The 18,638-nt window shown below is 33.7% G+C and overlaps 1 protein-coding gene across 1 annotated transcript in view; it reads right to left on the minus strand.

Moving 5' to 3' along the window:
* LOC108903521 (MOXD1 homolog 2) overlaps positions 1–18,638 on the minus strand; it is a 174,943-nt gene that overhangs the window by 40,342 nt on the left and 115,963 nt on the right. Inside the window, exon 3 of the mRNA XM_018705740.1 lies at positions 4,474–4,638. Within this exon, the coding sequence (XP_018561256.1) occupies positions 4,474–4,638 (165 nt within the window). The remainder of the gene's footprint in view (positions 1–4,473; positions 4,639–18,638) is intronic.

Genomic DNA, 18,638 nt, shown 5'->3' on the forward strand with positions numbered 1-18,638 from the left:
AGTATTTGTAGAATAAGCTTTACAAGTCGATTTTTCAGAGCACTATATTTCATTTTTGCAATAAGTATTTCGTTCTAAAAAAGTTTTTTTTCTGTTCTTCATTAGTATTATTTTTGGTTTTCCATTTAAAAATTAAAGTAAGTAGCAAAAAAAATAGTGTATCTGGCAATTGAATTCAGATCCACTATAACTGCAGGCTAATTATATTTGAAATCGCATTATATTGCTTGGTAATTGTCCAAAACATGACATAAATTTATTTAATTTTAATAAGCAATAGCATAAAATCGATGTAAAATTTCCCTGGGAACACGATGGTGCAATTATTTTTTTGCTATTTGCCGTAGTTAACGAGATATTTGCGAAAAAACTTATTTTTTACGGTTTTTTACCTTTTGACCCCTTTCCTGACTACCTAGATCAAAAATTTTCGGATTCGGATTCCTGAGGGTCGAAAACATATTTGCGCCCAGGTTTGATCGACAGAGGAAAAGATGGAGGTTCAGCCTTCATTTCAATGGACTATTACCTAGTCTTTTTTGGTCATACAGCAAGAAACTGCATTTAAAATTGTAAAAATTTGTTCCAACGCAACGCCATGTATTAAAATATTTAAATAACATATTCAAATGTACCCTGAAGATAATGAAACAGATTAATAACTACGATTTAAAATTCAGAACCATCCAAATGTTCGCCCATCGAGAGCATGCATTGTATTAAAAAATCCAAGCGTATGTTGTAAGTTTTCCCGTTCAGAGATACGTATCTCTAAAAGGATTAAGATTCAATTTAGATTAGGCGGTGCCCGAAAACCATATTAAAAATAATGAATTATAAGTACTACCCAGGTGAATATTGTATGTGGTTCACATATCACAATGACTGGCCGGTGTGGAATGACAATGACTGTTGGGAGGTACAATGAAAGTAATTTAAGTTACATTTAGACCCGTACACGGAACGGAGAAGGAAGTTGTTTGGTGGGCGGAGATAAATTTGGTCTTTCGAAAAAAACCTTTTGTACAAATCTTGCCAATATTGTTATGTGTAGACGTAGATACTGTAGGTGTGTATGGAAATCTTCCACGTGTGCTCGCAAAAAGAGGACGTGATGGAATTGCCAGGATTATACGAAAAAAACATATCTGAAACCATATTTATAAATAATTCCTGGAAATATTCAGGATCAATTTGTAGAAAGTCACGTTTTTTATCTTCCAACAAACAAGTCAAAGTTAATTCGGATTTCTTCCATCAAGAAGCATTTATTTAAGTTGTGGCTGAACTGCATAAATATAGAATCGTCAAATCCTGCTAAAGTTACAAAAGAAAACGATGATTAGAAGTTGTTGTAATCCATCAAAAAATGCTGTTGTTTTTCGGAATAGGTTAGATATAATCAGTATATTAGGATGGAAATTTTGTTTTAATAAAGTTCTAACAGCAATAATATAATCGGAAGCCTTGGTGATGCTGCTGGGAAGTTTCAAACATGGGCACGCTGAAATAAATGGAACATGGAGGTCTGAGACCACATTCTACACGACGATATCAGTTTTTACTTCCTGAATCGTTCTGCGGTAATAACCCATCCAGAGCTTCATTAAAAGCGACTTTTCTAGAGTCGGATAATACATAATGTAACGACCTAACGGGTAACCTGTCCGGGTGGCTACAAGCGGGATCCGGTCGAGGCCACGACAGAAAATGATTAACTCGGGAGAAAATCCACGATATAATTCGATTAATATTTGCCGCTGGAAACTTGTCCGAGGCAATTTGCCGTTTTAAGTTTGTTGTTTTTCGGTGTGCTGAAGCGAATTGGGACAATCAGGGAGCTATTATAACTTTACTCGATTATAGGAAAACAATGGAGGATATAATCCATTCACGCTTGCTTTAACTAACTTAGTTGGCGGCTTTTCCGCGGCTGGTGAAGTGACTCTGTTTATAATTTTTGACCCAATAAATTGATTCCGGAATTGGTCAACAGAACTATCTATTACAAGTTTTTGTTGCTTCCGAAACTTCTAATTTTAGAGATGTACAGTGTGTTCTGGTACTCCATGTACCACACTCTTCTAAACTTTTTTATTGTTAATTTTTCGAGAGAAAGTTATTCTTGATAAAAAGTTTTCCTTATCTTGGGAGACCATGGGCAGTAATCATTTACATTAAAGAGTAGAAAAGAGGGAAAATATTTTTATTTTTCATTTTACGAGAAAAAGACATGCTTGATTAAAATTTTTGCTCATCTTTAAAATGCGATTGGCATGGAGAACCTTCATCTTGCGTGTACAGGGTGATGAGAAAATCGGTAAATATAAAAATCGTTAAAGAATAAACTGCTTTTGTTTTTAACGATATAGAAATATATTGTTAAGGAAAGTTGCTTAGAATAAAAATTTATAATATAATTTTAATTTGTGTTTCTTCTCATATGAAAGTTAATGTAATTTTCCGTAGGAAAATTTCTAACAGTGGTATTGCTGACAGAAATATATTACGTATCTTTAACTGGGATATGTTTTTTAATAACGATGACGTTGATTTTTTGGCCTCTATATATTTGTAGGTAGATTTCAGGAAACTATTAATCATGTCTTTCCTTTAAAAAATCAAAACAATAGAAAACCCTATTTTGTTGGTTTAATGATAACCTTAAAGTCAAAAGAGATCAAGTTTTATGCCTGAAAATCATGTGTCACAGTTGAAAACCTCCAACTGTTTTGATGTTTATGACATTTCTAGTTTTTTCATCAAAGAATTTGCCGATTTACCTGTAAGACCTTTGACAGTTATTTATAATAAGTGCATATCAGCTGGCATTTTCCCTAATATTTTTAAAATCTCTAAAGTGGTTCCTACTTTTAAAAAAGGTGATGTAATTTTTCCCAATAATTATCGTCCCATCTCGGTCATACCATTTTTTGGTAAAATATTTAAAGTGTTTGACAAATTATTTTATTTCGAACAAGTTATGTCAGTCGTCAATTTGGGTCTTTCGACAGTGCATGCCATTTCCCAAGTTGTGAATTGTGTAGTAGAGTGACTTGAGAAGGGAAAGCTAGTTAGGCTTACCCTATGTGATCTTAGCAAGGTCTTTGATTGCATTTATCATGATCTCCTCCTCATTGAGAAGTTTCTCCGTTATGGTGTTAGGGGGATGCAGTAAGAACTATTCAAATCTTACCTTACTTCCAGAAAGCAATGTGTTGCTCTAAAAATGATAGAGATCTGATCTAACTGCAGTAGAGAGCGGGGTACCTCAAGGTTCGGTTTTGGGGCCCGTACTCTTTATAATCTATATGAATGACCTTTCTCTCTATTTGTTTCCTGAGAGGTGTATTCTCTACGCTGATGATACATCCTTGATTTGTAGCAATAATAATACAGTTTCCTTACAATTTGATGTAAATGTATTGGAAAATAAAGCCAATGAGTGGTTCGCAAATAATAATCTTAAATTAAATTTGGATAAAACTCAAAGTATAACGTTTTCCTCGGATAATAATATTACAAATGGATCTACAGTAGAATTATTGGGTTTGACTATTGATGATAGGTTATGTTGGTCACCTTACGTTCATTCTTTAAAGAAAAAAACTGTCGTTTTGTTCTTTTATTATTCGTAAATTAAAACCAAATTTTAGTCAAAGTGCTCTCTTAAAAGTATATTTTTCATTGTTCCACTCTCATTTATGTTACGGTATTACTCTCTGGGGTAACTCTTCTTCTGCTGTACAGATATATTAGAATGCAAAAAAATATTATAAGGTTTATTGCTAACGCAAAGTTTTTGGACCAGTGTCAGCCTTATTTTAAAACACTGAGGGTAATGCCTTTACCTACTCCTTTTATATTGTACCAGCTTTTGGAAATACACAAAAATATTAATACGTTTGTTTGTAACTCTAACGTACATCATCATAATACTCGACAGACTAGTTATTTGTGACCGCCTTGTTTTCGACTAAATCTATCATCCAGAAATGCGCCTCAGTTAAATATTTACAATATTTTACCTGATGCCGTAAAAGAGTTAAACTCTTGTAAATTTAAACTAATTATCACGAAATATCTTCTCGAAAATTGTTTTTATAGGGTGCAGGAGTTATCTGAATGCTACCACTATGCTTTTAAATTTTTAATTATTTTTTGTCTTGATTATCTTAATTGTACTTTTGTGTTATGTAAGTTTTGTTAATCTGTTATTTTGTGTTTTATGCATATTATATTGACATTTGTTTAATTCTTCTTTTTTTCTATTTTAATCTTTTAATTTATATGTAATAATAATAAAGAATAAAGAATAGACCAAGAGTTGAATAGAAAGACTTGGAAAATCACCTAAATTATAAATCATTACACTCTGAAAGTTTTTTTTAAGAACAAGTCAACCGTATTCTTAAACGAACTATAAGCACCGCCTTGCGAAGAACCTCTTTTATAGATTTTCCATTTTCTTACCGTTATGGGGATGTCATGGTGATCGCACGTATCCAGCCGCCTCCTGAACCTCAGGACGGTGTGGGTGCTATTTTCGTAGCCCAGCAGGAGTTGGTAATCCTGGCTCGGATCTATCTCGGGCTCCCTGTCGATGGCGCTCGCTGGGGAGTCTTTAACGTGCCGATCCTGAAACAAACATAAAATTTAAAGGGACCGAAAACAACGGCCATTAACGGCATTTCGGATGAAGAGGAATTCGGGAAACCCATATTTTATAGTCCACACAAGAAAAAATGCCTTACTGACACTTTTATCTGCACAATATTAATATGTATAGCCAAGAAAGACAGTAATTTGCTTTTAGTGTTCTTAAAATTTACGATGGCTTCATTCGAATATTTTTTTAAAACTTTTCAAGTTTTTGCAAACAACTATGCGCTACTATTGTCAATGTCCTTCAAATTTAAGCAGAATTCCATCATATTCCGAACGCTTCCGAAGTGAAAGTGTGCTACTGAAATGCCATATCGCTTTTGAGAGGCGACAACTGCAAATTGTCTTTACACCTGGTATGATATGCCGGGATGGTACATTCGAAGTTAAGCCCTGTATTATTTTTCAGTTTCAGCCTACAAGGAATCATCTTGAGACGGTATCGGAAAAATCTAGGAAGGCCAAGCCAAGGATTACGGCCTTGAGGAAGGGAAATTAACAGACAAAAAACATCCATCCCAACGAAAGCGAGAGCGGGAATTTATTTCCAAAAAAACCGAAACAATTAAATTGAACACCTCCTGCTCCCAAGAGGAATTAATTATAGCGCTGCGGTATCTTCCATATGGCGCAGACAACTAGAAATTGGCTTTTTTATCAGTCACAGTTGGCACACTTCGCAGTAACATCGAACTGAAGACGCTCCCTCTACGGAGTCGGTGAAAATGTAATTAGGATGCCCTTAATGACAACGTAGGGGGGATTAAAAAGTTCATAAACGCTTGCACAAAGCTTTATAATGCAAAGGAGAGGCGGCGAAAGGCCGCGCTTCATGGCGTAGTTATGAACTTGTTATAGACATAAAACGACGACAATAATTGTCTCAGTCTAAGTTTAAACTAATGCCCTGGTGTTCAGCTAAGAGAAATTTTACATAAAACGTTCAAATATATTCCGCAGTTTGGTCTTGTATTGATAATACCTGGTTTTGATTGTAAATGTTAACTGGGATCAGGTCTGGAGTTTTAGGAGGTTTTTAGAATAAAGATAGTTATAAATGAGTAGACACTTTAGAAATTTAAAGGTAAATAAAAAAAAAAGAAATTTAATCAATTTCTTTCTTACTCCAAAAGTTTTATCAATTTTGTATCAGGAGTATATTCGTTTATTTTGAAATTTTTACCAAACTTTTTCTTATCTAGTTGCGACTGAAAAATTATCCTAAATTTTCTATTGGTGTGCAAAATCGTACAGTTTTTAAAAGAATTTATATATTTCATCAGGAGCTCAGAAATAGATTGTCACTTGTAAAGAAATATGTAATGTCGACATTTTAATGAATGTTGCTTCTATAAGAACCTTTCTCAATTCCTTTTTGTATATAAGTGCAGAAAAGTGAGGAGGTGTATTAATAAATATTACTTCTAATAACTGCTTAAATAACAAAATTTAGTATATGTATAAAATAGGAATGTGTAACTCAAAAATTTATATCAAATTTTCTGTTTAAGTGGAGAAAGGTATAGTTTCTAAAAAATGTGGATCAGGAACACAGAAAGTTTGACAGGTATTACTCAAAATGTTCCGTGTACATAAATAATAACTATTGCTGGAAGTTTTTTTTAGAAGCATGCCTACATTCTCATATATATTGCTTCTACATGAATCTTCCTCAATTCCTTTTCGTATATCAATGCAGAAATGTGAAGAGGTACGTTATAAATATTACTCTACTCCTAATAACTGTTTAAATTACAAAAGTTAATATATAAAATAAGAATCGACAATTAAAAGGTTTTTCCGACAATTTCTGTTACAGTGCAGAATCATTTATTTAATAATGTGTAATGTAATATTTTATCAGGAACTCTGAAAGTAGGGCAGGTGTTACAAAAAATTTTACCACTAGTACTCAAAGTTTGATTAGAGGAATTGTAATTAGTGTGGCTTCTGCAACAACCTCACATTCCTTTTTTGTATACTCGTATAGGTACAGAAATATGAAGAGGTATGTTAATATATTTTACTTCTGATAAATTGCAAAATGTATTATATATGATATATGAATGGCTTTTGTCCTTGTTCACATAATCACGTGAAAGAAGTGGTTAGTGTGGGAAATTTTGTTAGAGAAGTTACCAAATTGTATGTCGAGAAATTATAGTTCATTTTGTATCAATTTCGGTTATTGTCATTCTTGTTTATAATGTCAGCTATGTCAATTTGTGTTTTGTATAAAATTGGTTAAATGTGTATGCATGTTTCATAGCTATAAAGATAAATAAATATAAATAAATTATTATTATTATGTCTGGGCTGTTATCGTGGGAGCAACACTGTTTTGATTAAGGGCAGATCCACTGTTACTAACTTTGTCCAAAAAATTCAGTTTATTAGCGAGAAACTTGACAAAATGAAACAAATCGATGTTATCTATACAGACTTCACTAAAGCTTTTGACAGACTCGACCACGACCTCTTGCTGTACAAACTAGATGGGTTTGGTGTGTCCGAATCACTTTTGCAACTTTTTGAATCGTATTTACAAAAAAATAGATATCAGTTTATTCAGCATCGTGGTTTTAAATCGCACAAGTTTCATCAAACATGTGGTGTGCCTCAAGGATCTATAATCGGACCCTTACTCTTTGTTCTTTTTGTAAACGACATCATGGTTGATCTACAAGTACACCATTTAATGTATGCAGATGACTTTAAGCTATTTTGCGAAATAAACACCATTGCCGACTGCTATACGTTACAGAATGCGTTGAATGTCATTAGTCTGTGGTGTCTAAATTTAAGGCTAAATAACGCTAACAAAAAAAAAAAAATCTGTACTATTTGATTATAAATTGGATAATATAATATTGCATAGACCCGATTACAAAAAAAAGACCTTGGAGTTACATTTTATATTGCTATACTACGATTGCTCTACACTATCTTCATCCGTTCTAAATTAGAATATGCATCAATAGTCTGGAACCCAATTTATGCTAATCAAATTGCAACTTTGGAAAGAGTACAGCGTAGATTTATGTAATCAGCTGTGTACTTATTGGATGGTACATATCCCCCTCAGGGTTTTCCGCATGATTTATTACTTGAGCGTTTCAATATTCATGTACTTGCTAAAAGAAGATCAGTTTTTCAAAGTAATGTTTATGTATAAAGTTCTACATAACATTTTGGACTATCAAAGCGCCTTAAGTAATATTAATATCAAAATACCACGACTATCAGTTAGAAGTAATAATGTTTTTTAGTCTACCCGCAGCACGTAGTGACATCATAGTAGCATCACCATTGTATCAAATTGTTTCCAAGTACAGGGATAGAAAATAATGTCGATCTTTTTTGTTGTTGTTGTTTGGCTAATGATATAAAAAATGCTTAACAGATATTGTCTTTTATAGTTTGTTGCCTTTTTATTTTGTTCTTTATATTTGTGTTATTTGTAAGTTTGTTCCATTTTTATTTTTATTTTCTCTATTTTTTCATTGTTAATTTTTCCCTTTCGTATAAAAGTACAAATTTCACCCTTGTTTATAATTTGGAAAGAAGACTCGAGTGCGTTGAAACTAATAACATGCTGGAAACAATGTAGCCCTTATTCACATCCCTGTCGTAAAAACCCCCGTGTCGCGACCGAGCTATTTTTACAGTTTACGATATGTTCCTAGTTTGTACAATGTTTCATTGAGGGCTGACCATTAATCAAGTTTTTATATCGGGGTAATTGCTCAGTGGCATGCAAATCAGTAGCGGGGCAACAAATTAATAATAAATTACTGCTACATTGGTTCGGCGAAACGACCCGCGAGGAATGCTTTTAAAAGGCTATTAAAGAATAATTTCGTCCCCCCGACGACCGGAGACGGGGGTTCGGAATTCGACAAATCCAAAATTAAAATCACATTTGTAGATTATGAGTAAGGTGTGGACATTTGCATTTAAAACGTATTTAAAAAGAAATTACAAATGTGTTTGGTGGGGCAAACGGAAAGCGGGTTGTGACGAAGAAAATAAGATAGCTAGACCAGGTAAACATGGTTATATGCAAGTATAAGGGTTAGTGGACTAGTAATTTACATAATAATATAACAGGAGGACAGAACTGAGGGAGGAAAAATGACCAATGTCCACATTTTCATTGGAAGTAAAAATTTGAAAAGTTAGACAGACCAGTTGCAATATATATATATATATATATATATATTTGTATCAAAACTGCAGAGATGTGAGAATTGTTGGTAGAATTTAATTTTCTGCGGGTTATGGAGTGTATCAGGAGCACATAAAACATAAACTAAACTGGATCATCTCTAATTACACCTATTTAGTTTTTCTAACTAAGTAGAAATAAGAAATAGTTTTGTTTGGATTGAAACATTTTTATATCAAACAGTACAATGAAGAATTGCACTTTATATTAGAAGAACAGATATATAAAGAGGTGTTTTTAATATTTTTATCCACAATCACCTTATAATCCACACATATGACCCATCTAAAGTAACATTATTTCACTAGTAGAATAATGAAAAATATAAAAAACCTAAAAAAAAATAAATTTAATTTATTTACTTATTAACCTCAACATTTACATTTATAGTAATAGACATTTTGTTTTTTTTGCTATATCACAATTTAACTTCCTTTCCGTTAATAACAACCCTTGTAGCATTGTTGCCATCATTTTCGGAACACATAACATTTGCCGAAGTTTGTGAAGGATTTGCATAAATTACGGACGTCTCTTCTTGTAAGAAACAGCTATATTTTCCTTGGATTTCCTTGCAATATCAAGTTTGTTAGATATAGACTCCCCAACATAACTTTCTGCTACACAGGAACTCTTCCATCCACCAGTCGTTTCATGGTTGTAAGATCAACACCATTGGGCAATAAATTTGTTGAAGTGCGCCTCATACAATGGCCAGTATATGCTTCTGGATTAGCGATATTCAGGAATGAAGCAACTATTGAGGGTACCTTCGCCATGTGCTGATTTCAACAGGCTGAAAAGTACATTTTTGTATGATGTATCTTAAAAAAAATCTGTCTTGTGTTAGGCGAATTGGGCGCAGAGAAATATATTTTCTGCATACTTCAACAGCATTCACGCAAAATCCTTCTTCTATAATTGTAAATATTCTTGAAATGCCCGTCTTGGTGTCAGGTATCAAAACAAGCAGGTAACTGCCAACGTCCTGACGTCACTAATTTTCAAATTTGTTAATTCGCAGCATCGACAAGCATCAGAAACCCTCATTATTAGTGCAACCTAAAATAATTCAAACTTCACTATATACCTAACAACATGTAAAAGGTAAAGAGATATTACCTCAATCATTAAATATTCTTTATCGGAAACCCCAGTTAAAAATTCTTCAATATGTGCTCTTTCCAATACTGCAGCTTCTTTTGCTTTGTATCCTTTCGATTCACTCTTCAAATATGCAGTAAGCTTGTTATATTTTCCAATATCTATATTTTGTATACCTTTATAGTAGCCTACAACATGGAATACTTTGACCACATAGAAAATTGCATATTTTTTCTTCAATTTTAAAAAATACGATACCATGACTCCTTCATTTTTTCGTAATGTTCCCTGGATTTCGCTGGCAATAAATGGAAAATTTCTTGAGCTTCTTTAAAAACAGCCAGGAACACAATTACTTGCTTGTGTTTTTACCAAATTCAGATGAACTGTTTATTAAATAATTGATAACAAACAAAGTACCATAGCAACTAGTAGGTATAACAAAACCTACCACGTTTCATTGAGTTCATAAGAGATATCAAGTCGTGCCAATATTTTTTTTATTAAATTCCAATAATTCTGACTTCACAAATATGATGTGATATGATTTTGGATAAAACGATAAAACTTAAAAATATTAAACATTCGAACTACGTTCTCGCGTTTAAACATTCTTGCGTGGATAAAATGCTACTTGAAACACTTGTACAATAAATAACTATTATTTAGTATTATGAGAAATATTTCTTTCAACCACCTTCTTTGTGTAGAGTAGGTATATAATTCTGTACAGGAAATTAACAGAAGTAATTCGACAACCCATTCTGGTAAGGTAGTAAAACGGACTTGTTATTTTTTATGCCCTAGTAGGTGCTTGGCAGTTAATACTGCAAATTGGCCAATTTTATGACTCGTGACCGATAGGCTGGCCATTCGACAAGGGTTGTTTAACAACGGGTTTCTCGTGTTGGTCTTTATTTGTGGAAAACACTAGCAAGAATGAATCTCCTAACTAAAAAAATAACCCTCAGTTCACACTCTAATTCATCTGAAAATAATTGTCTAGCGTAAATTTAATTGTTGGCTTTTTTGTCGCAAACAAATGCATATATATTTAGCAAAATTGTGTCATAAACATATCCCATCGATCAAGAGAGTCTGTATGCGTTTCGAGGGTTTTTAATTGGTTATTTTATTAGACCGAGCTTGTCGAGTTTTGCCCATAAACCTCTCTAATAGAGCAATAATTCAGCCCGTCATAAAAACGGGTCTCAGGACCCGAGTTGTGTTAGGAAGATTCTGAGAACTGCAGTCGCGTCAATCCCCGACTGTCCTCAATTGTTTCAATCGTACACCGAGAAATGTTTTCGCTCTAGTTTTGCAACATATTTGGACAGAAAGATTGTGCTTACCTCTCGAATTGAATTACAGTTCCACAAAACAGTGTTTCTTTGTCGTTGTATCATTAAAGTTTTCACATTCATTACATCAAACTTAAGTTGGCGACTTTTAAAAGATATTGAAATGTGTATGTGTTGTAAAAGTTCATTCATTTGAACTTTGATTAACTCAATAGTTTCACCATCCACCGACCTTTTTCGCAGAGCGGATTTGTATATTTTGCTTGTTTTAAAAGAACTTGTTTTCTCAGTGTAAGAACGCTTCGAGGAAGACATACGACGGCCGAGTTTTTACATAGCAGTCTTGATGCATTCTTTAACATTATTTATAAGCGCAATGATCTCCGTAAGATCCCGCGCATTATAATTAATATCCATTACGTTTTATTTATGGATTGTCAGCGATTTCTCTGCCGTTTTTTGCAGAATATTTCTTCGACTCATCGTACGATTTTAATTATGAGCACAGTTTACTCAAGAATTCTATAATAGTTCGATTCACTTTTAACGGTAATTACCTACTTATAATTTGCCTCCTTTTTATCCAAAAGGGGACAAATTTGACATAGCAGAATACTTAAACTTCTACTAGGTCTAAGGACCGTACGTAATTCGTACAAAACCAGGGACAGATTCAATTTTGTGCTCGAAAATTCAAAATTCGTTTAAAAGTAACACAAAAATTAAATGAATTACTTACCAATAGACGATGTGCTCTACAAAAATTATTGTTCAAAGTTTTTTCCATGTGCTAATAAACATGCTTCCAAAGTACTGTTAGTTTTATACGCCGACTAAGGGCTACAACACATACCTCACGTGCACAAGATGCACAGGGTCGGTTTTCATTTATGGTCAATTTTCTTAATTAATTTTCTCGAAAACAGAAGCATTTTCGTACGCATTAATTTCAGAAACACCCTGTATTATTGTCTTTTTTTACCCATGTTTCCATGTGGTTGGAAGCATTATGTAAATTACGATCACTGTTCTAGTAGCCCTAGATATTTGAGAACATATTTCTAACTCTAGTTAAGAATTTGCCTAATCTCGAGCTGTATCTAGCATTTTTACCCATAAAAACAAATATCAGTCTAATTCCGAACATAGACCGTCTATCTACGCCGAATTAAATCATATACTTCACATTTCTCGAGTTCCACGGAGATCCGTCCGTAGATAAGCCCCCTAAATTCTGATATCAGTCCTCTAGGCCGGTGGTACCGCTCTAATCGAGTCATCGAAACTATCATCGGGGTGGCCATGGAGACTAGCGTCAATTACGGAGGATCCTCCGTGGACAAAACGCGGCGTTAAGCAGGTTGTAAATTAGGGACCGGCATTCGGACCTCACAGGCTTAGATGGGAGATAAGTTCGCGTGTTGAAGCTGGACTGCATTGCTTCGGCAGTATAACTTTTTTTTCGGATTTGTATTAATTCACCCAAGTCGGAATTAGTTCTCGGTAACTTTATGAGGGCATCAAATGGTAACAATGTAACTTTTGGAATAAAGAGTTTATATGTAGATAGATAGATCTACATATCGTTCTTGGTATGAATAATATTATTTGTGATTCATTTTCTGTTGTTTTTATTGTTTCCCGAACTGCAATTTTTTATCAGTAATATGGCGATAATTAGAATGTCAAATTACCATCAGTTTTTGTTCATCAGTTATTGGTGAATAATTTTTTGTGCAATATTTACAACTCGTATTAAGCTTAAAGTATTTATGAGTACCGGTATAAAGATAGACATTTGCTACACCTTGAGTTATTTGTTGCAGTTTTTCAGCGTATTCTAGATACTGGCAGTGTTATTCCTGGTCCCGAACAAGGACCACAACGAAAAAATTCAGTGCAAGTAAATTTTTTTGTATGTAAAGGATTTTGTGCACGACGTTTTTATTAGAAATAGACACTCAGGATTTACACCTCGAGTACCTGTATATTACCAAACCTAAAATATGCACATTTGCCACAATGTTTCGCATACCGCCAATTTAGCAATTCTCAACTCGAATTTCGCTCACTGTGTTGAAAACACATCATTAACTTTTGATCGTATGAGCTGCTGGTGATCGTATTTAATTTCGTTTGCCTTAATCACACGCTGTTTGGATAGTATGTTGATTGTTTGCGCTAGTTTCGCTATTTCAGCCCAATGTTTATCATACGCATAATTAATAACTTCTAATCGCAGTTGGGCGGTATAATTAATTCCCGAAGTTTTGTCCGGAAAGTTAGGGAAAATGTGAAAAAGGCAACTATGGATTGGTTGAAATACTAACGTCAACACTTTGATTAACGCGTTAGAAACTAATTAATTTACAGCAGAAGCTATCCTATGGTAACTGGATCACGATCTGTGACGGGAAAAGTGATAAAATGCCCTCTTTAGGAGAGTGCGCTGTTGCCACACTTTGCAGTTTGTCGCAGTATCTAGGGATTTCCTACAATTAATTTAATTTATGTAAAAAAACGTTGAAAATATACTTATTGCATTAACGCTTATGCTATAAAGTTCAGGTTACATTGTACGAGGTAATAATAAAGACTGGGCAGCATAGCGCCTGCTTGATACCTAACGAGCCTGATTAGAATGCAAGGGGCACTAGACCGCGTTTCGCGCCACCTCAACTGCCGTAAATCTCTGGGGGTTTCCAAGAATTTAAGATGCAATTAACTTATAACAGTAAATTTTGACCCGGATGACGTCGTGGTTGCCGTACGCGACATATTTGAGAGCGGCGCGAATTTGATTTAAAAATGGCATGCCGCGATGCTTTGTCCGATAAAAAAGCAGAATCGTGTACGTAATTAAGCCATAGAGTCGCCATAAATCCGGGTAAACAAGGGCCGTATTAATTACTCCGTATACGAAGCCGTGGACGAGGAGAGTAAAACAATTGCCGGCAGAGAGGAACGGCCACCGCTATTTATAAGGAATTTTAACCGGCTATTGTTCTAGTTTTCATTTGTTTACTTAACAATAAATTAATGATTGCTATCTGTCTCAGCTGTAAAAGGAGGTAACTATATTTACGAGGTAATTTTAGTGGAAAATAAAAGGAAAGAAGCAACTGTACTCCCTGCAACAAGTAATGTGGTAAAATTATGATGCTTTACTAAAATTAATTATCATTAAGGATCTTTTGTCGATTTAGATTCACTTTGTACGAGTCGATTTTTTGCATCTCAAAAATTTCTTATTAAGAGCAGGGACGTCACTCAAAATTGTAGTGAGCTTTTATCGAAATTGTTGTGGAATACTTTTAAAATTCTTATTTCGGTGTTGAAAATTCGTAATTCGAAAATTAGTAACATAATTTGATTGTAACCAAACATTAATAAATTTAAATATTGAAAAACTTATTCCAGTGAATATAAAAGAAATCTAAAATATCATTATGCAAGAGTTTTGTGTGGTAAGAGATCATGTGTTATAATCAAGTACTACAGTGGTTATAATTGTTTCTGTTTTAAAAATTTCTTAGACTAAAAATATGGTACAAATTAATCTCAGTTAGTAGAAATGAAATACCTCAAAATGAACAATGATTTCTTCAAAAAACAGGTCTTAAGAAAAAAAATTAAATTCAAAAATCACTGTACGCCATTTAGCAGAAGCTGGGTAGATGAATATTAATTAACAAAAATAATAGTGTTGGACATTAATCAATTAAATTTTCAATCAAGTAATTGCGATTAATTTAATTGCAATTAAAATTAACTGCAATTCAACTATTAATTGCACGTTGCAATTAATTTATTTGGATTAATCTATATTAATTGCATCTTGCAACTAAATCAATTACAATTAACTTTTTCAACTGTTCTAAAATACAATTAAAACTAAAAATTAAACAGTTATCCCGCACTATGTTAAACATCTATGTTACATTATAGAGGTTGTGTAAAAATGTAGCAAATCACATATTGTTTATTGAATACTCTGTATTTAATAACGTAAAAGATTGCAGTTTCTTGACACAAGTGTTGCATAATATCATGCATGCCATTGACAGTGCTCATATTTGTGACAGGGTATTCAGAAAAATTAAACAACGTAAAATTCCCTTAAGAGAAGTTCCTTGATTTTTAATTTTCCTGAAAATTTAATAATGTAGTAAAATTATTGGAACCTGCTGTTGCAATTTTTGATAACTTTTTTGTTTTCACGAACTTTGGACATTTGGCATTTAACGCAAAGCGGACAATCAGAACCAGGGATGTGGGAAGATTTTTTTAATTATTATATTATAGTATAACCACTTTTTTTATTCTATCTATCACACCCTTGGTCCTGATTTTTAATTTTTTTTTTTGACATGTGGACTTCGCGCCTTTTGCACTCGATCACCAATCCCCCACAATGGAAACATTTTTGAAATTTGAGTCGTTTCCGAGGTATAAGCACCCATATTTTTTTTAAATATTTCCAGCTATTTCCCAGTTACGAGTAAAAACTGTTTTTTTTTTTCATACGTTGTGAGGTCATAGCTCGATGATAAATTGGAAATATTCACTAAATGACTAATGTTAAGCATGTCTTTTACAGTTCGATATACCCAGAAGAACCCTGAGAAGTTTCATCTCGATCTAGCGAACCGTTTCTTTTTTTCAAACAAAAACTTTTGAAAAAAATTATAGGGTCATGTTATTTGAGCTTAGACAAAAAACATTTTTTTCCCATTTTAATCATGATCATGATGTGTTTAAGCTCAAAAAACGTGACCCTTTAATTTTTTTCAAAAGTTTGACTGTTTGAAACAAAGAAACGGTTCGCTAGATCGAGATGAAACTTTACAGGGTTCTTCTGGGCATATCGAACTGTAAAAGTCATGCTTAACATTAGTTATTTCGTGAATATTTCTAATTTAGCCGTCAAGTTTCTAAAAAAACATAAATTACCCTTTTTTCCTGTTTTTTAAAATTCGTGTAAAAGATGACAAATTTTTTTTTTTCCAAAAAGTTGTGTCAGCATGTTATAAGACATTTATTGCAGTTTTCGAAACTGCCCTTCAATTCTCTGTAGGACCGAGATTTCGATTATTGAAGACAAAAGGATTCTTTTCCATTAAAAATCCGATATTTCGATGCAAAATGGTCGTATCGAAATTTAAAAAGAAGGAAATTGAAGCTGAGTAAACAAGCTATCTGGTCCATGAAACGGCTTACTTGAAAAAAAATTTTCCAAATCCGTGGACTCGAAAAAAAAAATTTGCAAAATTTTTTTGACGCGCTATTTCTTAGAATTGCGTGATAACCGTAGCTCCTAAAACATTTCTACAGAAATATCTGAAAACTACAATCTTAGAGTTTCAAAATGCTTTTTCTTAATTCCCGATACGACCATTTTTTCCCTAAACACAGTCTGTCAAAAATCACGGAAAAATTTCGGAAATTCTTTTGGCCCTTTTGCATTAGTGTATACTAAAAAATACCGTTCATTGCACGTCCTTAAATATATTTCTCCGTGCTTGCATGACATGACTTCTTTGTCATATGCGCACGGAAAAATCCTTATTTCCAGACACCTAATATAGATATACTACCTATTTTTTGTTAAAATGTCAAATTTAATTAGTACAATTTTCATTGTTGTAACTATTTCTACATTTAATAAGGAAAATATTTAAACAAATTTTTTTCTCTTGTCTTTTGAAACAGCGATAAACCCTCAAGCAGGAAGCGATGAGCTTTTCTTTTTTGTGAAAAGCTAATTTTGAACAAGGAATCCCCTCTCCTTAAGTTTTCCGCACTGTACGCCTTGTACAATAAGCTCTTACTCACTCATTTCGTGTAGTTTACTTGTGGGCTACAACTGCAGGTGTCTTTTTTCATGAGCGTATCAGTCCAACTCCCCCTTTTCCAATCCGGTGATTACCATTAGTCGCATCATTCGACGAAGTGATAAAAAATTCCCTGTGTTGTCGAGCCCGCGCTACGTGACATGAAAAATCACAATGCGATCCGCAGGGGACGGAAAAATAATATAGGTCCGCAGTAAGGGACGTCTTATTTTTACTATCTCAGCCTTTTTTATTTACGCCACCTAACCCGACGTCAGACAAAGGCAGTCAATTTGAGAAACGTTGACGCAGGAGTTCCGTAACGGCAACCGCTTAATAATGTATCGCTCTCCCGGCTCGTTTAAAGAGAAATTTTCATTGGGAAAAGTACTTATTACGGCGGGCGGCGCTCGACAGCGTAATGTCGGTCTGTCAATTTGTTCCAGTTTGTATTTGTGTTTCTCGGAAGCCGATACGCTTTGATGGCTTTACAAATATGATTGATCCCCCGATATCGGCTTACTTGCACTAGATTTCCTTCAATAAATAAGTACCCGCACAGCAGCGGGTATGACTGGATTTGACACACCGAGAAAACAGTTCGTTTATTTCCTAATAATTCTTATTCACAGTCTGTTTTGAAGTGGTATGAAGTAATAAATCCATCATTTTCGGCAGTGCTTTACTATTATTATTATTGTCATTATTATTATATGACAAGTGTACGCGTTGAGGAGGTTCGTTACATCTCTTGCGGGGCAGGCGGTGCGGGAGGGAAGCCTATGCTTATACACGGTAATTTCGTTGTAGTACCAACCTTACATAAACTAATTTGTGCGAACTAAATATAATATATACGAATGAAGTTTATACAACACATATTAGCTTGCACATATTTTTCGTGTTTAATGCACGGCAATTAACTTTTTATTTAAATAAAAGTGTCTATTTATTCATTTAAGAGCTTGTAAAATGATGGATGAAATCTGGCAACATTGCTATGGCGTGGTGATGAAAGTTGGGTCAACTGTCATTACTGTCAACTGTGCTTTGCGCGCATTCGTATTGCGTAAACATGAATGAACATCCAAGATACAAAGGAAAAGTAATGACCGAAGAGCAATATAAAATGCGTATGAAACAGAATGTGGATTGATGAGAAAAAAGTAAAATATGCAAACCGAGAATCCATATGATAACTGTCAAGAAGCTCAATATATGATAGTGAGACGTCCCTTGTCAACTTGATGATTATCACGGAACATCTATACTGTTCGTTTTGCAAAGAGATCCTTTCAATTTTTGTTTTAAATTGCTATTATATTGCATTAGATCACGAAAAATGTATTTAATATTAATTATTACTACATATGTTTTCGACTAGAATAATTTTATAGTCTATAATCGAGCTATTCAAATATAGCGCGTCAGTTGAAGCGTTAAATACAGCGTACAGTGTTGCCATATTTCCTTTCATTGGATCAGATGTTTGTTCAAATTTGTCAA

The sequence above is a fragment of the Anoplophora glabripennis genome, unplaced genomic scaffold, assembly GCF_000390285.2.
Source record: "Anoplophora glabripennis isolate ALB-LARVAE unplaced genomic scaffold, Agla_2.0 scaffold125, whole genome shotgun sequence".
Taxonomy (NCBI): Eukaryota; Metazoa; Arthropoda; class Insecta; order Coleoptera; family Cerambycidae; genus Anoplophora; species Anoplophora glabripennis.